Raw genomic sequence first — 23,403 nt, forward strand, 5'->3', positions numbered from 1 at the left:
TTTCTTGTATCACCTAATCCCCCAATGATTGTGCGCACTTTGTTGCAACACTTAACCTCTCAGTGATTGTGTACTTTGCAGGACACTAACATACACAGTGTTTTACATGCTACTCTGTACACTATTGCTTAGATAAATAATAAAATCAAAACCTCTGAAGAGTAATGTGGAGAGAAGGAATGTGATGTCTTCATTTCCACATGTAAATATTTGGAAGAAGAGAAGTTTGCATAGGCAGAGACTGCAAATCTGCGACAAAAAAGTGAGAGCTACTGTCCTTAAGAGGGGAAGTTATTAGCACTTCTTGGAGACTGTCTGAAGAGATTTCTTAGTGGAAAGGACTGAATTCTGGAGGTTTATGACAGACCTTGGTGAACCCTTCAAGGCAATCATCAGTGAAGAGATTAATGCTGACAAGTCATTCCAGGGAACAATCCTGGGTTGCCTGGAGGATTCTGTAACTTTGTCTGTTTCTCTCTCAGAGTGCTGTGGTACCCAGATGATCACTCACTGTGCACGGTCGCTGTGGAAGCCGATGCATTTGTCAACAGCGTGCTGTGGATCATCCAGAAGCTCTCATCTTAGACCCGAGCAGGAACATTCTGTATCTGGAAAGGCAGCAGGAGGCGATCTTCTGGTCTTTGAGACGGATAATGTTATAAAGAGTTGGGAAAGCTGGAGCTCACATGCTGGTTCGTTCTAGCTGAACATTCAGTGTCCCAGCGAGAATCCTGTCAGAGGGGTGGGCAGGATGGTTTTATGTTAGACAATCCACATAGGGGGTAAGCAGAGTTGCTTACTTGTAACAGGTGTTCTCCTAGGTCAGTAGGATGTTAGTCCTCACAGATGGGTGACATCATCAGATGGAGCCCAGCACAGAAAACCTTTGTCAAAGTTTCTAGAATTTTGACTGGCATACTGAGCATTCCCAGCATGCCACTATATGCGCCTCCATGCGGGGTCCCTCTTCAGTCTCATAACATAGAATTCACGAGCGAAAAAATAAAATAAAACGCAGGAGAACCCAACTCCGTGGGGTGGTGGGTGGGTTTCCTGAGTACTCACATCCTGCTGTCCTAAGAGAACACCTGTTACACATAAGCAACTCTGCTTTCTCCTAGGACAAGCAGGATCGTAGTCCTCACAGATGGGTGAATACCAAACTACAGGCTGCTCCCGGCAAAAACCATGACCAGCAGGCACTGAACCGGGTGCCAACAGGCCCATAAATAACTGCGGTGTTATTGGTAACATAGGAAGACTGCCTGAACCGGAACAATGGGCCTTAGGTAAGGAGAATTGGGTTTAAACCTGGAAGAGGTTGTGAAGGAGAGACTGGCCGACACTGCTGTCATGTCGACCATCCCTGTCCAAACAGTAGTGGGCAGCGAACGTGTGTAGGGAACGCCACGTTGCTGCCTTGCAGATTTCGGCAATGGGAATCACTCGCAAGTGAGCAACTGATGCCACCATGGCTCTCACAGAGTGAGCTTTTATGCGGCCTCCAAGCTGAAGATTCCTGGTCATAGCAGAAGGAGATACAATCTGCCAGCCAGTTGGACAGAGTTTGCTAGCCTACCGCAATGCCCAGCCTGTTCCTGTCATAGGATATAAAGAGTTGCGAGGTCTGCCTGTGGCCAGCTGTGCATTTGAGATAGAAATCTAAAGCTCTCTTGCAGTCCAAACTGAGCAGAGCCCGTTTGCCTTGGTGAGAATGAGGCCTTGGAAAAAAGGTGGGCAGAATGATGGACTGATTAAGATGAAAATCAATCACCACCTTAGGCAGGAACTTAGGGTGCGTACACAGGACCACCCCATCATGAAAGAATTTCATGTAGGGCAGATATGTAACCAACACCTGAAGCTCACTAACCCTGCGCGCTGAAGTGACTGCTACCAGAAAGAGAACCTTCCAGATCAGGAACTTAAGATTATAGGAGTGTAAAGGCTCAAAAGGATCACGCATGAGCCGCGCCAATACTATGCTGAGGACCCTGGACACAACACCTCCTCCACTCAAGTCGATAAGACTTCCTGATAGAAGGCTTCCTGGAAGCTACCAACACCTGAGACACGTCATCAGAGAGATCCAGGGGCTGCAGGACTAGGCGCTTAACATCTAGGCTGTCAAGGCTAAGGCCCGAAGTTTTGGATGGCGCAGTCAGCCCCGATCCTGTGTGATTAGATCGGGAGAGGTTCCCAAATGGATGGGTTCTCTGACTGACAGGTCCCGAAGGAGCGGGAACCAGACCTGTCTGGGCCATAAGGGGCCACAAGAATCATGGTCCCCTGGTCCTACTGCAGCTTCAAGAGTGACTTCATGACCAACGGAAGGGGAGGATATGTGTATAGGAGACCTGTGCCCCAATGTCGGGCAAAGGCGTCCAAGACTGGAAGTCCACCTGTCCTGAACAGGAAGCAGAATTTGCTCACCTTGCAGTTGCAGGGCAAGTCAAAGATATCCACATCCGAAGTTCCCCACTGGCGGAAGATCCGAGCCACCACTGCTGGATCCAGTGACCACTCGTGAGACCGGAACACTCAACTCAGATGGTCTGCCACCACATTCTGTGTTCCAACTAAGTATATCGCTCTCAGGAGCATACCCTGCGAGAGAGCCCAGGACCAAATCTGTACCAACTCTGGATGGAGGAACAACCCAGTGCCTCCTTGTTTGATGATGTACCACATTGCTACCTGATTTTGTGGATCAGGACTACCTTGTGGGACAAATGGTCTTGAAACTCTCAAAGGGCATAGCAAATCACTCAAAGCTCCAGGAAGTTGATCTGACATAGAGATTCCTGAGCCATCCACTGACCTTATGTATGGAGATCGTCCACATGCCCCCCCCCCCAACCCAGAGGGAGGCATCAGTGGTAACCACTACTTGAGGCAGGGAAACCTGAAAAGAGATCCCCTGCTCCAGGTTGGATAGATCCTCCCACCAGGACAGGGAGACCAGGAGAGGCAGCGTGACATAGACACATGCCCCAAAGTTCTGGGATGCCTTCCACCACTGAGTCCACAAGGTCCATTGAGCCCTTCACATGCATAGGTGGGCCAAAGGGATGAGATGGACAGACACAGCCATGTGACCCAAAAGACAAAACAGCAGATGAGCAGAAACCTGTTGATGGGTGTGGACCAAGCTCACCAGTGACGCCAGGACAAGTGCTTGATTGCGGGGTAGAAACTCCTTGGCCTGAACCGTGTCCAGTCTGGCCCCATGAAGCCCAGGTGTAGCGATGGGCTGAGGTGGGACTTGGGGTAATTGATAACAAACCCCAGAGATTGTAGCACCTGGATGGTCAGACGTAATGAGTGAAGCACCCCCTACTGAGTGGTGCTTTTGAGCAGCCAGTTGTCCAAGCAGAGGAACATGTGCACCCCCTGACATCGGAGGTGCACCCTCACCACTGCCAGGCACTTGGTGAAGACTTGGAGGGCTGACGCAAGGCCGAATGGCAGCACTCGATACTGAAAGTGATCCTTCCCCACCACAAACCAAAGATACTTCCTGTGACCCAGGAAGATTGCAATGTGGGTGCAGGCATCTTTCAGGTCGAGGGAGCAGAGCCAGTTTCCTCTTCTTAGGACCGGGATCAGGGTGCCCAGAGAGACATCTTGAACCTTTCTCTTTGAAAGAATTTGCTCAAGGCTCTCAGGTTGAGAATAGGGCATAGGCTCCCTGTTCTCTTTGTAATCAGGAAATACCAAGAGTAGAATCCTCTGCCCTGCTGGCGGAGGGGAACGGGTTCTACTGCTCCGGCCATTAGAAGGGCAGAGAGCTATGTAAAAAATATTTCCCAAGGAGCGGATGAAGCCCACGATGGACATGGGGAGAGACCGGGGGACATCCCTGAAGTTCAGCCGGTACCCTCGGTGAACGATGGTGAGAACCCACTGGTCTGACAATGTGGGGCCAACGGCACACAAAATGATGCAGCCTGACTCTGATCGGAGGGCAGGGTGCCGAGGGTACAGCAATCTGACTCATGCTTCCTCGCTCCCAGTCAAAACCCCATGGCAGGACTCTGCTGGGGGGCTGGCTGAGGCCTGGGGGTTCACTGCTGACAAGAACGACCCCTGGAACCAGCATGGAGTTTGCAGACCCGTGAGGCAGTAGGATAATATTTCCTCTGGCGATAGAAGGACTTCCTTGAGCCCTGGCGACAGAATTTTCTGACTGAGGATGGCGAGTCTGAAGAACTAGCTGACAGGTATAGAAGGGTCTTATGGTGGTCTTTCAACTGGGCCACCACGTCTCTGACCTTATCTCCGAAGAGATTCTCACCCATACAGGGTAGATCTTCCAGCTTTTCTTGGACCTCCGGCCGAAGGTGCGAGGCGCGGATCCAGGCCATCCTGCAGGCGCCAATGCCCACAGCAGCCACTTTCACTGCTGTTTCAAAAACATCGTAAGTGGACCTCACTTCGTGTTTTCCTGCCTCCAGACCCTGCTGTACTACCGCTGAGAACGCATCCTGCTGCTGCTGGGGCAGGTGCTCCAACAGCTCCTGGACCTCTTTCCACAGGTTTCGGTTATATTGGGTCATATATGGTTGGTAGGAGGGGATATGGACAATGAGAATAGCGCCCTGATACACCCTCCTACCCAGGGCATCCAATGCCCTGTGATTTTGCCCTGGAGGGGCAGAAGTATGGGTACGGGAGCATTTGGCTTTTTTAAGGGTGGACTCCACCATAACCGACTGGTGTGGGAGATGGTGCCTCTCAAAACCCAGCGCCTGTTGGACCAGGTAGGTGGCATCCACCTTTCAATTAACTGGAGGAACAGATACAGAATGTCTCCAGATTCTAAGGAGAGGTTCCTTAAAAATATCATGGACTAGGACAGCCACTACTTCCTTTGAAGCATCCACAAACTGGAGGACCTCCAGCATTTTATGTTGTGCTTCCTCCTCCATGAGGAGCTGAAATGGGATGGCTTCCGCCATGGCCCAGACAAAGCCCGCAAAGGAAAGATCCTCCGCAGGAGATCTGCGCCTCTCATCTGGTGGAGAAGGCTCCGAAAGATCACCAAAGTCCTCTGAAGAGGACTCCGAGGTATCACTCCCAGGGGTCATATGGGACTCTCTTCCTTGCTAAGGTCCCCTGGGGGCTGGCATGGATGGCCCCTGCTCAGGCCTCTCAGTTTGGGCATCGAGGACACCAGGGACATTGGCGCCAAGGGCATTAAAGGCACCGAGATCCCCGACGGCACAGGAACAGGATTGGGAAACTCTGGCTGTGAGCCCCGTGGCCCCGAAGGTGCCAACAGCCACAGTAAGTCTTCCTCCTTGGAGGACACAATGGTTGTTATCACTCCAGAGGGGGGCATCAGAGGCCGTTGAGAAACCGATGGTCCTCCGGACACCAGCTGTGTGAGAAAGACGCCTAAAAGGATGTCCAGATGCTCTAGCAGGGGCACCAATAGAGACAATGCAGGCTCTGGCATTGGCATAGGGACCAGTGCCGGTGGCGGTTCGATACCCCACAGGGCTCGGAGCACCACCAGCTGAACCCTGCGATCCGACTACTCCTGAAAGTTTGGTGAAGTTAAGACAGATGGAAGAGGAGGAGGCATTACCAGAGCCTCCTCGAGCCCCGAGGACACTCAGTACACAGCACCGCCATCGGTGGGAAACGCCTGGGACTCCCAGGTCTGATAGAGGACAATGCTTCTTCCCCACTGGGTCGCTTTGGTGGTGGCACGGCAGCCGCCAATGCCGTACCAGTCCCGGAGCCGTGCGTCGACCGGTAACTATGTTTGCAGGACCTTTCTCGATGCTCGGCTCTGTCTTTCCCTGGTGCCAAGGAAGGTGAGGACCCCAAAGTTTTGGAGTGCGACAACATTGGAGATGGCCTATCTCCAGTTCCTCGAGAGAGAGAGAGAGAGAGACGGGCCCACTGGGGGAGTGGAAAGGGATGGCGTATCTAACAGCTCCCCTCGGCCTCTAGGTGTCGACACCTCTGATGGTGGAGTAGATGGATCTGACTTTTTGGACCCAAAAAGCTTTTCCATTTTGTCCAGCCGGGCACGACAGCCTTTGGGGGTCATCTGATCGCACAGATGGCACCCATGGATGTCATGCGACACCCCCAGGCAGAGGATACAGACCTCGTGGATCAGTAATAGACATGATCCATGGGCACTGGGGGCACCTTCAAAAACCAGACGCCATAAAAAAACAGCTGGCGAGCCACCGTAGAGTGACACACCGGGAATCAACTGCAACGAAGGGGAAAACAAATACCTACCACGCCGCTGGACAGAGCACCGACTGGAGAAGAGGGACCCGGCACAGAAAAAATGAAGAACAGTTTGAAGAAAAACACTGTAGAGCAGAGCTCCCCCACCACGAGGCAACTATTTCGCGAAAAAAAAGATATTAAAGAGGGACCCTATGTGGATGCACAGATAGTGGCAAAGTTCTAGAAGCTTTGACAAAAGTCTTCCATGCTGGGCTGCATCTGATGATGTCACCCATCTATGAGAACTACCCATCTTGCTTGTCCTAGAAGAAATTTTGTAACGCACTGGTACAAAGTCTGCGGTTATGTGTAAAATTTCACTTTGAAAATTATTCCAGGATCGTTTTATTCATATTTATACTTGCTAATTTGTGTGGGTAATTTTTCTGATAAAAAATATATGCAAATATGTGCACATACAGGCAAGCCCCACCCCAGCCCCCATCCCTGAGGAAAACCATGTAAGTTTACCTACACACAGGAAGGGCAAATTTCTAAAAGCCCATTTTGTGTTAAAGCATCATACTACCTGCAGAAATAAGCTTTTAAAATTGCCTTCTCTGTGTCAGCTTCATAGTCAAGAGTGTGGAAAAGTACTTGCTTATAAGCAGAGCAGATATGAACCAGAAGTCACAGAGTAGATGCACACAGTCTGACCTAAGGTCTTGTTTTAGCTGCAGAAACCCAGCTTAACACCAAGTCAGCGATGTTCCAGGACTGCTTATTCCACATAGCTGTCATTGAAGGTGGCTTTGAGAAAGTGTTGCAGGTGTTTAGGTCAACTATCAGCATCATCACCCTCAGCACCACCAAGCAGGGCTTCAGTTACACTCAAAATCTGTTCTATTTTACCTTAAAAAGCAAAGTATTGTTCTTGCTTCCAAAAATATATAAATATTTCCACATGTGAGCCCATGGAATAAACCAAAATTTGCTTTCAACATAAACTTTATATTTATTTCTGTGGAGCTGATCTAGAGGAAGATGGACTTTCAACTAATCCCAGAAGATAGTTTGGACAGGGTCTCAACAGCTGCCTCTAACTAGGAACTACCACATCAAAACTATTCCAGACGTGTGGTTTCCCGGCTTTTACAAACCTCCAGTAATGCAGACTCCACCATCTCCTTGGCAATCTTGATCAGTGCTGAATTGCCCTAATGTTAATCTTCCCTTATTGCCCTTTCCTTAATAGAGATTGATCATAACCGAAGCTATCCTCAATGTAAAGCTACTTTATATGTGTGAAGGCTGCTATTGTCATCTCTGTGCTATGTTCTGTAGGCTAAATAAATCCAACCCTGTCAATGTCTCGTTGTAGGTCGTATAAAAGGCCTCGTCATTTTTGTTAAGCTACTCTGGACTTTTTCCAGCTGCTTCACTTCCCTGATGCATGGGGCCCAAAACTGGGGACACAGCTCCCCAGTTTTGGGTCCCATGCATCAGGGGAGCTGTGTCTCCAGTGTTTTCTCAACATTGAGTTGCATGAAAGAATTACCCCACACGTTACAGGTAATGCTCCTGTTTATACAGTATATGCAGTATTCTTTAGGAATGAAATAAAAAGGGTAAGCAAGATTCCGTGCAGATTGATCATTTTATTCACAAAGTTTAATGCAACAGTCCTTTGTCATTGTGGGTTCAGCATTGTTGCTCTCTGACATCAGCAAGCCCTGAGAAAGCTGTAAGCTTATTGGAGAATGCAATAAACAAATATACAGATAACTGAGCACGTTGTCGGATATTACAGGTCCTATGATCTCTTCAGCAAATCAACTACAAAGGTTGTTAAACCAGTTCTTACATGCAGAGTCCATAGAGCAGCACCCATGGACTGAAAGAAGCTTGTTATACAGCTTTATTATTTCCATTTACAACACAATACACAATTCACTTGTTTTTTTGACCCAGCTGCTTCTTTGGGCTTCCAGCTCAGTCAGAACTGGGGCTGGGCTCTGGCACGAGAAGCCTTCATTCACAACTACCTGGGAAGTTTTTCTCCTTCCAGCTTACTTATAGTCTGGTCATTGCAGCGACAAAACCAAGTACCAGGGTTCCTTCCAGAGCTCTCAGTCATGGGTCCTAAACCCAATCACAGAGTGTCACCATTCCATGATGACTATGGTTCCCTTCTCTCTCCCATCCTTTCAACTAGGGGCTGTCAGTGCTACCTCAACAGCATTCCTAGGCCCAGCCAACCAAGGAGCGGGAGACCTGAGCTAAGTATAAAACCGAAGCACTTTCAAATGAGCCACCTGGGCTGCCCGCACTTCCATTTTCCATTGCTAAAAGAACTTGAGCATCACAAACCATGAAACAGAAAAATGTATAAATATCGAAAACAGCATAATCAAAGCATAAAAGCAAAATATGTACACAGTGCCGATAGTGCTGTGGGTGCATTTGTAATTACAAACCTAAAAGGACATAGAATGGGCTGGAACAAACATTTAATGTTTGATTAACTAAAAAATGTCACTAATGGACAGACAAGGCCAGTTGCTCCTTGTGATCTCACATTCATTACTTAGAGCAAAACCATGAATATTTCCTTTCCTTTGGGGATGGAAAGGGGAGAGAGTTGCAATTTGATACAAGAATGACCTCGTTTTGGGCTTGTCGACCTGATAATGCCCTGTAATCTTATTTCCTCCCTTTGGGACTTAGTTACCAGAAAAAGCTCCTATTTCTTGGCGGAAAACTCTACCCAGCAACATAGTGCATGTACCAAGATGTAATATACCCCCAGCAGCTGTATTCATGAAACTCTTCAGCTGCTCTCTTGTGATTCCCTTGAAGCCTCAGAGTCACTGATTATTCCCACTAACTGCATGTGACTGCCCTGGCAGTATATGATGTTACAGATGCAATATGGCCCATTTATAGGTGAAGTTATTGGACCACTATTATGGATGGCTCATGGCTAGGATAAAAGCAGCGAGGGAGACACAAAAGGATATGGTGACAGAGCGGTATAGAGGGCTTCAAAGGAGGGAGTTGGAATCAGGGACAGCCTGGAAGGGAAGGGCTTCATGATGCGGGCTCAGATATCACAGGGTGTGAAGGATGACATCGCATAAAGTAGATGGCAAGGGGGAGGGTGTCACACAGTGTAAAGAAAGAGGGAAGGTGTCACTGAAGGACAGGCAAGGAGGAGGAGGAGGATGTCACATACACCACGCAGCAAGGGGCAGGGTATTGGTGAAAGCAGGTAGTGAGAGGAAGAATATCACAAAGAATCTGCAGCGAAGGACATGAAAAGTAACCTGGGCAGCAGCTGGTAACCAGACTCAAACCCTTCTTCTGGTCAGATCATCTTCATGACTTTATTGATCCAGTCAACATAAACTGAGACCCGGATAAAGATGGCAGGTTGACCTTTCCGTCCACATCCCCTCCCAGGGATGATAACGCCCTCCAGTACCCAGCAGTCATGGGTCAGGCAGGCCAGGGGCCCACCATAATCCCCCTGAGAGAGAAAAGCAAAGTCTGAGTTCAAGAAACTTACAAGGAAGTCCTATTACCCTGCATAGAATCCCAGCTTTCTGTTTCCTCTGTACCCCCTTCTACCTTGGTCTCCCTCATTCCTTCCCAGCAGTGCTCACCTCACATGCTCCTTCCAAAGTAATGGATCTGGTGCAGATCTCGTTCTCTTTCACACGACCTTTGTGCACAATGTTGCATTCATCATTGCTCATTATGGGAAACTTCGCTATCTTCAGGACATTCTCACTCCCTGTGCCTACGGCAAGAAGCAAGGCGAGATGAGGAATGAGCACAGGCAAGAAGTGAGAGCCATTAGACAAACTGCTAACAACTTCACAGCTTTGCAGCTACATGAACAGCTTTAGGAAACACATCTGTCAAGCAGCAAAGGTGTCTGTAAGAACCTAAACTGCTCAAGCAGCCACACCTTGGAGAGCTTCAGAAAATTACTTAATGCAGAGAAACAACTACATGAACTCACATATCCTTCTCCCCCTCCCCCCCCCCCAAAACACACACATGAAGCTCAGATTCATCTCCCACTCCTTCCCTTCTGTTCAGGGGGGTCGGAGGATGGAAATGGGGAAGGGCATTAGATGGTGCTTGGGAGGGGGTTGGGACAGGTTGTCATCAGGAGGGTTCAAGGGGAGAAGAAATCCTCTCTGCCAACTTTCCTTTCACTTTGGGCCAACCAGGATAAGGGATTTGAAGATGCTGTGCATGGACATTTGTGTTAGCTAACACACAGGCCGATACAGTACAGTGCGCTCCGGCGGAGCGCACTGTTAACCTCAACATGCAAATGCATGTTGAGGGCCTTATTAGGTATGCCCGCGCGATTCAGTAAGTAAAATGTGCAGCCAAGCCGCACATTTTACTTTCAGAATTTCTTCAGGCACCAGGAAAGTGCACAGAAAAGCAGTAAAAACTGCTTTTCTGTGCACCCTCCGACTTAATATCATGGTGATATTAAATCGGAGGTCCCGAAGGGTAAAAAAAAATTTTGAAGTCAACCAGAGGCTGTCAGGTCAAAAACCGGATGCTCAATTTTGCCGGCGTCCGGTTTCCGAGCCCGTAGCTGTCAGTGGGCTCGAGAACAGACGCCGGCAAAATTGAGCGATGTCTGTCAAACCTGCTGACAGCCGCCGCTCCGGGCCAAAAGGAGGCGCTAGGGACGTGCTAGTGTCCCTAGCGCCTCCTTTTGCCCGTTTCTACCGCCGGACCTAATTTAAACACTGCATTGCGCGCACAGGCGAGTGGCCTGTTCGCCCGCTCTCCCACAGACTTTACTGAATCGGCCTGACAGTGCACTTGGTAAAACGTTTTGCATTGCACTTTAAGTGCCTGTCTTCAGTGACATCTTCCCTCTTTCTTTCAGCTGTGTGACACCCTCCCCCTTGCCATCACTTTAAGTGCCAATTTTACTGACATGCATGCTAAAAAATAAAATGTTTAGCATACGCTGTATTGCATGGTCAGGTTGTGCAATTTGTCTGTTAGTTGCCAAAAATGAAATCCACTCCAGTGATGCAGAAAGAAACAAAAAAAGATGAGTACCTTGATTCCATTATTGCTTATTTTTTTTAATCTTTTATATTTTCATTTTTTTTACAGTATTTTTCAAAAGTCCCCTGAAGAAGGTGTTTTTTTCCTAAATATGACCATGTTAGCTTTATTTTATTTTTAATATCTGAAAGTTTAGGATTTGAAATATATATACACACACACACACACACACACACACACTAGTGAAAGTAAAAATAGGCACAACCAAAAAATAAAGTGTTCCTCAAGTAAAACAATACCTATTGATTCATTAGTGTCTTTTTCTACAATAAGGTATGTGTGTATGTATATATATATATATATGAAACACAGTAACATCATCATATACAACATTTTTATTCACAGAAATCTAATAGTTATTCACAAATATCTATTTATTAAAAAAAAACATTTAAAAAGCAAGCAACAAAAAGTTAAGTGCAAAAGAGTCCTTCTTATAGGAATAGCAGAACAAGGCTGTAATACAATCCACAAATAGCAATCAAACCACTTGAGGTATCCACAATAGTTTGAAGCAAACAATTCAAGAATATCAGACAACACATCAAGTAGCCAATAACTCAGTTCACAACCCCATTGATGACACAAAGTTGCATTTTCTTCAATCCCCACAAGGATGGAGGATGTTACAAAGTAGCCATTTTGCATTTAGCCCCGATACAAAAACCTTAATGTTTCGCGGCTGAACAACTTCATCAGGGGGATGACATTGTTGGGGAATGGGAACGGCAGAGATATACCACTCAAATGCAACCCAGATTTTGATTCGTTATCTTTATTACTGTTGATTGGCATACTGTATATTAAACAATTATGACTTCCCCCTGATGAAGCCATTCAGCGTTCCTTGTTACTGTTCTTCTTGACATTTTTGTAATTTGCAGGAACTGATTTTGATTGAACTTACTGTCCATTGATTTTTTAACTCTGAAACATCAGACCTGGCATCTCAACTCTGTGAAAAACTTGGATCAGAGTATAATTTGGTTCCAAATCTGGAGGAATCTGCTCTTCGTCCAGAAGGGAGAAATCCAAATCCCAGTTGGAGGTATCCGACGTATCGTCAAGCATATCCTCCTGAACATTACCAGGTCTACCTCACTGCGGCACTTGTACACAGTGGCTTAAAAGTGGGAGCCCCGAGTCTCCACTGGGTGACCCTGCAGAAAAATATGAAGACCCTGGGATTCCATCCAGGAAAGGGAGGATGGGTTCCAGAGCCCATAGGCCCAAGACTGACTCTGCCAGACTGACTCACATCTCTCGTAGATGTCTCGGTAATGGGAAATGAAGAAGGAGATACATTCGTTGTATCGCCTTCCGCTCCACTCTCCTTAACTAAGGGGATGGCCAGCATCAATTAAGAAAAACATAGGTAAATCATCTTGTCCAACCAGCACTGACACAGACACAGAAAAGGCGATGGCTCCATTGTAATTATATGGCAAGCCGCATAAACATAATTACACCATATACACACAGTGCAAAAGGAAAATTGGTTCTTACCTGCTAATTTTCGTTCCTCTAGTGCCATGGATCAGTCCAGACTGCTGGGTTTTGCCTCCCTTCCAGCAGATGGAGAAGGGGAAAAATTTTGAGAGCACCTCCTCTTAAACTGGTATGCCACCTGCATTTCTTCAGTATAAACAATACTCAAGCAGAAATAAGTAACAATTGAACAGGCATGTCAAGCAAAGGCCACAGAAGCAGAACTGTGCAAATAAAAAATATATACATGTAAATTTTCTGTACAGGATAAAGAGAAATCTGAACCCTCCTATAATGCGTAAGGCAATTGGAAAACAATATATTAGGGATGTGCAGAGGGACGCCATACGTTGCATTCGGGATACGTATTCGTCGGTGGGCAGATACATTGCATACGTCCGTATGGCGTCCCGTTACGGTTATACGTCGAATCCTAGTTATTACCCGGCTAAAATTAAATTTACTACAACCCCCACCCTCCTGACCACCCCAAGACTTACCAAAACTCCCTGGTGGTCCAGCAGGGGTCCAGGAGCACTCTCACACTCTCGGTACCAGTTCAAAATGGCGCCGGTGCCATTGGTCAGCCCCTGTCACATGGCCATCGGCGCCATCTTGTGCTCCTGCCATGTGACAGGGGCTGACCAATAGCACCGGTAGCCCCTGTGACATAGTAAGGGCAAGGCTATCGGCGCCATTTTGGTTCCTGGCACCCGACGGCACGAGTGCAGGAGATCGCTCCCGGACCCCCGCTGGACCCCCAGAGACTTTTGTCCAGCTTGGGGGGGCCTCCTGACCCCCACAAGACTTGCCAAAAGTCCAGTGGGGGTCCGGAAGCGACCTCCTGCACTCGGGCCGTATTGCCAGTATTCAAAATGGTGCCGGTGCTGCCTTTGCCCTCACTATGTCACAGGGGCCGACCGTCAGCCCCTGTGACATAGTGAGGGCAAAGGCACCATTTTGAATACTGGCAATACCCCCCGCTGGACCACCAGGGAGCTTTGGTAAGTCTTGGGGGGGGGGGGGGATCAGGAGGGTGGGGGGGTTGTTTAAATTGGTGGCCGAATAATTCGGCGGAAATTTGTTGTATCCGTGGGGAATCATGATAAGTTTCGCTTCCCCACGAATACAACGAATACTGGCACATCCGTTGTGGATTGCCAATACGTAGGGACCGAATGCACACCCCTACAATATACCACAGTGACAGTTCGAGTGGACACTCCATAAAACTGAACACCCCCAAGGGGCGGGCATCTGAACTGATCAGTGGTACTACAGGAATGAAAATTAGCAGGTAAGAACCAATTTTCCTTTCCCTGTTCATATCCGGATCAGTCCAGACTGCTGGGATGTACCTAAGCTTCCCTATCTGGGGTGGGACCTCGAGAGCCCCGCTCAGATGACACTGCTGCTAAAGTTAGCGACGTCTGAAGCCTGGACATCCAAACGGTAATGCCTCACAAATGTATGAAAAGACTTCCAGGTTGCCACCCTGCAAATATCTTGTGGCGAAACCAACTGACATGCGGCCTAGGAAGCAGCCTGCAACTGGGTCGAATGCACTTTCAAATCATCCGGGACAGGCCAACCGAGATAAATGTAAGCGGAAGCAATGGCCTCTTTCAACCAGCGGGTGATGGATGTTTTAGAGGCTTGGAGACCTTTCTTAGGGCCGTTGCATAAGACAAAGAGATGGTCTGAAAGTCGAAAAGCGTTAGTGACCTCGAGATAACACAAGAGTACCCTCCTGACATCCAGATGCCGCAATTCCCATGCCTGAGTTTCTTCCACGTCAGTACAGTTGAAAGCTGGAAGTTCCACGGATTGATTCAAGTGGAACGCTGAAACACCCTTCAGCAGAAAGGAAGGAACCGTGCGGAGGGAGACTCCAGAATCTGAAATGCATAGGAAAGGTTCCCGACAAGAAAAGGCTTGTAATTCTGAGATGCACCTAGCGGAACAGATCGCCACTAAAAACACCATTTTTAGGGTTAAGTTCTTTAAAGAGGCCTTCTTAAGGGGCTCGAAAGGAGCTTCACACAAAGCCTTGAGGACTAAATTAAGGCTCCTGGATGGATAAACGGGACAGACAGGAGGATTCAAATGCTTCGCCCCACAAAGAAAACGAGCCACATCCGGATGAGCCGCAAGGGACATCCCCTGAAGCTTGCCCCTGAGGCATCCCAAGGTCACCACCTGTACCCTAAGGGAATTAAACAATAAGTCCTTGCTGCAGCCCTTCTGTAGGAGTGCCAGAATCTGAGCCACCGAAGACTGATGAGGAAGAACTCCATGCTCATGACACCAAGATTCAAAGACCTTCCAAATCTTGATGTAAGTTAAGGATGTAGAGGTTTTCCGGGCTTGAAGTAGAGTGGTAATGACATCCTCTGGATAGCCTTTCTTCCTCAACTGCCTCTGTTCAAAAGCCAGGCCGTTAGACAAAAATATAGGGCCTTGATACAGAACGTGTGGAAAATGACTCCGGCATAGGGGACCGTCCACTGTCAGACTGACCAGATCTGCGAACCAGGGTCTCCAAGGCCACTCTCGGGTGACCAGGATCACCTTTCCACGATGAAACTCTATCCTCTGCAGAATCTTGCCTATCAGCGGCCAAGGGGGGAACACGTAGAGCAGTACATTGCTCGGCCACAGTAGAACCCCACCTGGAGGTGATGAGGTGCAAGGCTTCTGATGAGAGCTCAAACTCTCCTGGGTCTAGTCTTTGATGACTCAGAAAATCTGCTTGCACATTGTCGGTCCCCGCTATATGTGAGGCCGCCAGCAAGGCCAGATGCCGTTTGGCCCAGTCCATCAGCTGTTCTGCTTCCAAAGCTACTGGACGACTCTTGGTTCCTCCCTGACGACTGATGTAAGTGACTGCGGTTGCGTTGTCCAACAGAACACAAACTTCTCGATTGAGCAAAAGCGGAAGAAAGCTTTGTAATGCTAACCACACAGCTCTCGTCTCTACGCAATTGATGGACCCCTTCACCTCTTCCGGAGACCATTGGCCCTGGACTGACTGAGTCTAGCACACAGCCCCCCAACCGGAGAGACTGGCACCTGTAGTTACTGTCACCCACTGCGGCACTTCGAGATCCACCCCGCATCTCAAGTGGTCTTGGACAAGCCACCAGCCAAGACTGGACCTGGCAGACTCTGTGAGCAGTAAGGGGACCTGGAACTCCTCCAACATTGGATCCCAATGGGACAGCAGTGCTTTCTGTAAGGGTCCCATATGAGCAAACGCCCATGGGACCAATTCCAGAGTGGATGCCATAGAGCCAAGGACCTGCAAATAATCCCAGACCCTGGGCATTGATGCCACTAGGAGGTGTTGGACCTGTGTCTGTAGCTTGGCAGCTCGCTCCTCCAGGAGGAATACCTTGCCTACTCTGGTATCGAATCACACTCCTAGGAATTCCAGGACCTGAGAAGGCTGAAGATGACTCTTGGAGTGACTGACGACCCAACCGAGGTACTGCAGATGATGCAAGCCCTTGCCAACTGCCTGTTTGCAGAGTGCCTCCGACTTCGCCCGAATGAGCAGTCATCCAACTATGGGTGAACCAGCACCTCTTCGCTACGGAGGGCTGCTGCTACCACCATCATTACCTTGGCGAAAGTGTGTGGAGCTGTCGCCAGACCGAAAGGAAGGACACACAACTGGAAATGCATGTCCAGGGCCATGAACCTAAAGAACCGTTGATGATCCCGGCGGATCCCTATATGCAGGTACGCCTCACTCAGATCCAGGGAAGCCAAGAACATGCCTCTGCGCACCGCTGCAATGACGGAGCGCTGGGTTTCCATCCAAAAATGAGGAACTTTGAGAGACCTGTTCAACTTCTTCAAATCCAGGATCGGACAGAAGGAGCCTTCCTTGTTTGGAACCATGAAATAGATGGAATAACGCCCCGTGCCCCACTCCTTCTGGGGAACAGGAGCGATGGCCCCCAGACATTCCAGCTTGTAAATGATCTGCTGGACTATTTGTCTCTTTACTGGAGAGCTGCAGGGAGAAATCATAAAGAGGTCTCAAAGAGGTCCAGCAAACTCTAAAGTGTAACCCACTGGTCCAACGTTATCTTGACCCATTCCTCATAAAAAAAAAAAAAAAAAAGGGACAGCCATCTCCAATGACCGGAATGGAGGAACGGGTCGGCTGTATACCATTGAGAGGATTTGGATGTGAGGGACCCCTGGCCGGCTTCCTCTCGGCCTGCTCAATGACCTCAAAAAGACTGAGACCAGGACTGAGTCCTCCCCGAGGATTGCCGCTAGCCCGTACCAGGTGCTCTGTTCTGGCGGAAGCACCACTGACTCCGAAAACAAGAGTGGGGTGGAAGAAAACCTCTAGATAATTAGGTTTATCTTTTGGCAGCTTGTGCACCTTATTGTCGCCCAGAGACTTGATCAGCTGCTCCAAGTCCTCTCCAAAAAGGAGCTTCCCTTTGAAGGGGAGCACATTGAGCTGAGCTTTAGAGGAAACATCAGCCGACCAGTTGCGTAACTATGACAGTCTCCGTGTCGAAATGGCCGATACCATAGTCCTGGAGGAGGTACGAAGGAGGTCATACAAGGCATCTGCCCCATAGTCAACGGCTGCCTCTAAGTGCTCCGCTTGAGCTGACTCTTGAGGCAGAAGATCTCTGGTACTCAGCGACCGTTGTACCCAGTGCAGGCCTGCTCTGAGCATGAAGCTGCTGCAGACTGCTGCCTGAATGCCCAGAGCTGAGGCTTCAAAAATACGCTTGAGATGAACCTCGAGCCACCTATCCTGGAAGTCTTTTAGGGTCGCTGCTCCGGCAACTGGAATGATGGTCCTCTTGGTGACAGCTGACACAGAAGCATCCACCTTAGGAACTTTCAAAAGCTCCAGGGTCTTCTCCAGTAAAGGGTATAGCTTATCCATAGCTCACCACACTCATAGGCCCGCTTCTGAAGCATCCCCTTCCCAGATCATCAACTCTTAAACCATCTTATGAAAGGGAAAAGTCTTGGCCAGCCCATGTAGCCCCGTCATGACAGGATCTACCGTGTCGAGGCCGGAGTCTCCCTGAGGGACCGCGATTCCCAGCTCTGCCAGGACGTGTGGAATTAATGGGTTGAGCTCATTCCTCTGAAAAAGCTGAACAACCTTGGGATTGTCCCCTTCCAAAGGCATTGCTTTCTCAGGCTCCTCCCCCAGATCCACATCTGCAAAAAGAGAGTAAATGGGAGAGGGGTCATCCCCCGAGGCCCCTACGGAATCAGGGTCTGCCACCGCAGGAGCTTCTGAGGGGCCCCCGACCTTCCTGTCTCAGAGACCCCTGAGGCTCCAGCCTCTTGGCGAGTTTTCTGAGCAGCCCCCTCAGCAGGCCTAGGCCTACCCACTCCACCGGACTGGGCCTGGCTGGTCAAATATGCTTGATGCATGAGGACGAACTCTGCTGAAAAACCAGCTGAGGCCCTGAAATCCCTCCCCCCCCCCCCCCCCCCTCCGGGGAAGCAGGATCAACGCGCGACGAAGGAGCACGACAAAGGGGCCTGCCCCTTTGTCTCGCCCCTTCGTCGCAGCCCCGAAGGAGCCTCTATTCAACCCCTCGATCTTCAGTTCCGGTTCCCACAACTCAATGTCTCTTCAACAGCCTTCCTGGTCAGCTCCTTCCTCATAACAGCGTCACCAACTATTGTTTGAGCACAAACGTCTCAAGACAGTGACATTAACCTTCACATTAACCTTCAATCCCTACCTACCCACAAATATCTCACCAAGCCATTCCCCAGACAGCTGCGCCCAAGATTCCAACTACAGACCTGCGCAACTCCAGATACCAACTCTAGACCTCCAGCACAAAATCACTCCAGATTCACACTGAGAACCAGAGTTGCCAGCTGATACTACAGATGAACTCACATAACTATAAAAAGGGAACACTCTTCAGAATACAACTGCCCAGCATTCACCCAGCATTCGTCTGACTGCATTCGCCCAGCATTCGTCTGACTGCATTTGCCCAGCATTCGTCTGACTGCATTTGCCCAGCATTCGTCTGACTGCATTTGCCCAGCATTCGTCTGACTGCATTCGCACAGCATTCGTCAGTCTGCATTCGCCCAGCATTCTTTCTGACTGCATTCGCCCAGCATTCGTCTGACTGCATTCGCCCAGCATTCGTCTGACTGCATTCGCCCAGCATTCGTCAGTCTGCATTCGCCCAGCATTCTTTCTGACTGCATTCGCCCAGCATTCTTTCTGACTGCATTCGCCCAGCATTCGTCTGACTTCATTCGCCCAGCATTCTTTCTGACTGCATTCGCCCAGCATTCGTCAGTCTGCATTCGCCCAGCATTCTTTCTGACTGCATTCGCCCAGCATTCTTTCTGACTGCATTCGCCCAGCATTCTTTCTGACTGCATTCGCCCAGCATTCGTCTGACTGCACTCGCCCAGCATTCGTCTGACGGCACTCGTCCAGCATTCGTCTGACTGCAGCTTCTCATCTTTAATCAAATATGAGACTCAACTCAATCCCAATTATATATAATATCAGGAGATTCACACCACACAAACAAACCGCCCCTTATGAACCACAAACTCGACAAAAAAGGCTCTTACCAATCATGATTTCCCCGCTAAACTAACTCCTAGGCCTCACGCTTTTCTCTGTTACCCTTTTGAACGCTCAATCCCTCTCAAAAAAAACTCACCTACTAAGTGACTATCTGGAGGAGGAAAAACCAGATCTATGTGCCATTACTGAATCATGGCTAAAACTAGAGGATGCAGCCCTGATCAATCAACTTCCTCTCCAAACATACGACATCTTTTCCATCCCTAGACCTAAGAAAAGAGGAGGTGGTTTGTTATTAGCATCAAAAAAATTTATAGGATTATCTCTTCTCACATCTATTGCCACTTCTAATATTGAATTCGCTGTCTTCAAATCATCTCACTTACAAATAGGCCTCATCTACGCTCCTCCAGGCCGCCTTGACTCCAACCCTTCCCCTTTAATAGAATATATAGCTCGTCACATCAACACGGACTCTCCAGCCATACTACTTGGAGATTTCAACCTTCACGTAGATGCTAACCCTCGTTCCTCCAATTGTGAAACTTTCATCAACACTCTCAACTCCATGGGATTTCATCAACTAATAAACGAATCAACTCATAAAGCTGGCCATACCCTAGACCTAATCTTTATAAATAAAGGTCTCTCCCTATCGGCCCCAGTAGTTTGCTTGCCAATCCCATGGTCTGATCACAAGCTAATCCGCTCATCCTTAGCAACCCACCTCCCAAGCACTACTACCTCATTAAAAACCTCGATCCAATTCAGAAAACTATGCAATCAGGAAACCCTTATCACACATCTATTGGAAGAACTAAAACACATAAACATCTCGGATGCTGACTCAGCCCTCTCATCCTGGTCCTCTATAACCAAAAAAGTTGCAGATCAGACATGCCCTCTTATCTCCAAAACCATCAACTCTAGCAAAGAAAAGAAAAAGCCTTGGTATACCCCCGAACTTAGACATTTAAAGCGGGAACTTAGAAATAAAGAACTCATCTGGAGAAAAAATCCGACTTTAGAAAACAACTCAGCCTTCAAAACCATCATGCACCAATACAGGATCTCTATCCTACAGAAAAAAAAAGATTTCCACTCTCGAAAAATCCACCACTTCATCTATGATCCTAAAGCTCTTTTCTCCCTGGTCTCATCCCTCACTAAACCACCCACATTCATCATCCCTGATGAAAAATCTGCAAGCAAAGCCGAAGAACTTGCTATCTTCTTCAAAGAGAAAGTATCTAACCTACTTAAACCACTCCTGGATCAGAAAAAAACTTCCCCCCAACCTCCTCTCTCAACTTCCAATCCTCTTCAGATTTCAAGCCTTGAAGCCTTCGAGCCAGCATCCACTATAGAGATTGAAAATATTCTAAAAAAACTTAAACCTGCATCCCACCCGCTTGATTCAATTCCTGCTAATATGCTCATTGCTGGTGCCAAAGCTATTTCTAAGCCCATTGCTCAAATCATTAATGCCTCTCTCACACAGGGCTTAGTGCCAACCCCACTCAAACTCGCTATACTAAAACCCCTTCTAAAAAAGCCCAACCTCTCTCCGGAAAATCCAGCCAACTTTTGGCCTATAGCCAATCTCTCATTTATAGCTAAAATCCTAGAAAGATTAGTCAACCATCAACTCTGCGAATTCCTGGACGATAACAACATTCTCGCCACAACACAATTTGGATTCCGCAAATCCCGAAGCACTGAATCCCTTCTCATTTCTCTAACTGACAATATTCTCTTAAACCAAGAGAAAAAACACCCTTGCCTATTGATCCTCCTTGACCTCTCAGCGGCGTTTGACACTGTCAACCACAAGATCCTCTTAGACCGTCTAACAGAGATTGGTATCAAAAACACAGCACTCAACTGGTTTAAATCCTTCCTACAAGACAGGTTCTATAAAGTTAAGATAAACAACTATGAATCTCAACCGATCAGTTCTAATCTTGGCGTCCCTCAAGGATCCTCTTTATCCCCGACCTTATTCAACATTTACCTGCTCCCACTCTGTAACCTACTTTCTAAGCTTAATCTAACCCACTACCTTTATGCAGACGATGTCCAAATACTTATTCCTATCACCAAATCCTTGCAAGAAACACTTCACTTTTGGAATTCATGCTTCCTCTCCATATCCAATCTCCTTGCTGATCTCTGTCTAGTTCTGAATACCAACAAAACGGAATACCTCCTCATCACCCAAGAAGGCAACTACCAACTCTCCAACACTCATTCTTCGGCACCACCTCCTCTTTCTACCCAGGTCAGAAACCTAGGAGTCACCATGGATAACCTACTGAATTTCAAAAGTTTTATCAGTAACACAGTGAAAGAATGCTTCTTCAAACTCCAGGCTCTAAAAAGACTCAGACCTTTATTGCACCCCCAGGATTTCAGATCAGTTCTGCAAGCAATCATTTTTTCTAAAATTGATTACTGCAACTCCCTTTTACTTGGACTCCCTGATATCTCCCTGAAACCGCTACAAATGCTACAAAATGCCACTGCCAGGATCTTAACTAAAGCAAAAAAAAGGGACCACATAACACCAATATTAAAAAATCTCCATTGGCTCCCTATAAAACACAGAATCACCTACAAAACCCTTTCATCCATTCATAAATCCATTTACAAAGCCTCATACCTAGACCTCAGGATCCCATTCCAGCTACATACTTCCTCCCGTCCACTGAGAACTGCGCAAAAAGGCTCTCTGAAAATCCCTCCACTTAAAATTTCATCAAACAAAAGAGCCTTCTCCACTGCAGGTCCGATCCACTGGAACTCTCTACCATCGGATCTTAGGCTTGAACAATGCCCCCTCACTTTAAAAAAAAAGACTTAAAACTTGGCTTTTCTCTCAAGCCTACGATTGAGTACTATCCACAATCCCTCCTCCAGGTCTATGCCATATAATACCTCTTAGCTCAACAACTAAAGAATTAATTTTCCAACCCCTCTTGTCTATTTTGCAGATATCTTATTCATAACTGATTCATTTCAATCGCCTGTATATAACATGTCTATTACTACTGTTGTTGTTTTAATGTTATTTGTTGTTAGTATTTATTCAATTTTCTCCAAGTTCATTTTCCTGTTCCATGTAAGACTCGCATGTTAAGTCACTCCAATGTTATATGTAAACCGAAATGATTAGCAACATTGTTGCTAGAATTTCGGTATATAAAAAATGTTAAATAAATAAATCAACATCGAGGAGCTCAAAAAGTGAGTCCTGGGGATGACCAGGACTGAAAGCAGCCGGGGATAGAGCGGGAGGAAAATCCCCCCTCCCCCTGATGCCTCCGTGGTGGCTGTGAATGGTTTCAAAATGGCTGCCGCTGTCACTGCCGAGCACACACTCTGTCTCCAACCGCTTATCTTTTTAAGTCCATACCTGGGGCAGGCTCCTGGACTGAAAACACTTAACTGAGGGAGAGACCTATTGGTGTCACCTCAGGAGTTCAAGCAGTGTTCGAAAATTCTTACATCTCCTTTTTTTAACATTAATTTTTTACCACAGGCAATCCCCAGAAAGGAAATGCATGTCCACCATCTGCTGGAGACGTAGAATACTGGCGGGCTGATGTCAGGGCAGGGCTATATGTCTGTGACGTCAGCTTTTACTCCGTCTCCATCTGCTGGTAGAGGTGCTTAACCCACTTGTGTGGCTTGATCTGCCTGAGAGCTGAGGAAAAAATAATTAAGGTACTATCTGATTGAAAATTTGTTTCATTAGTGTTCCTTTTCCTCTATAAAACATTATATATATATTCATTAGGGTTTTTTGATTCAGCAGTTTTCTCATGTCCCTTTCAGCTTCTGGCTCATTCAGAAGCAGGACTGGGATCTGGCACTACAAGCCTTCATTCACTACTATCTGAGGATTTTTTCCCCCTATTTATATCCTATCCTCTGCCTCTGCCTTACAACCTGCCTGGTCTGGTCATTGCAGTGAAAGTGCTGGGTCAGTGGCCATGCACCAGCACTCCTGCTGAAACTCTGCAATCATGGGCCCTGAA

General features: G+C 47.7%; 2 protein-coding genes across 3 annotated transcripts in view; one reads left to right on the forward strand and one right to left on the reverse strand.

The window, feature by feature from the left end:
• LOC115090489 (acylamino-acid-releasing enzyme-like) overlaps positions 1–890 on the forward strand; it is a 157,656-nt gene extending 156,766 nt beyond the window's left edge. Inside the window, exon 21 of one of the 2 annotated variants that reach the window (XR_003856405.1) lies at positions 483–510. Coding sequence is in view for 1 of the 2 variants with exons in the window: in XM_029599658.1 (XP_029455518.1) it covers positions 483–585 (103 nt within the window). In the remaining variant the exon portion in view is untranslated. Of the gene's footprint in view, positions 1–482 lie in introns of both variants that reach the window. The other variant, XM_029599658.1, reaches the window with a different exon arrangement.
• Positions 891–7,836: 6,946 nt separating this feature from the next.
• The window catches only part of MST1 (macrophage stimulating 1), a 165,501-nt gene continuing 149,934 nt past the window's right edge, over positions 7,837–23,403 (reverse strand). Inside the window, exons 17-18 of the mRNA XM_029599661.1 lie at positions 9,864–10,000; positions 7,837–9,727 (exon numbers count right to left, since the gene is read on the reverse strand). Of these exons, the coding sequence (XP_029455521.1) occupies positions 9,566–9,727; positions 9,864–10,000 (299 nt within the window). The 3' untranslated portion in view covers positions 7,837–9,565. The remainder of the gene's footprint in view (positions 9,728–9,863; positions 10,001–23,403) is intronic.

Source organism: Rhinatrema bivittatum, chromosome 4, assembly GCF_901001135.1.
Source record: "Rhinatrema bivittatum chromosome 4, aRhiBiv1.1, whole genome shotgun sequence".
Lineage (NCBI taxonomy): Eukaryota > Metazoa > Chordata > Amphibia > Gymnophiona > Rhinatrematidae > Rhinatrema > Rhinatrema bivittatum.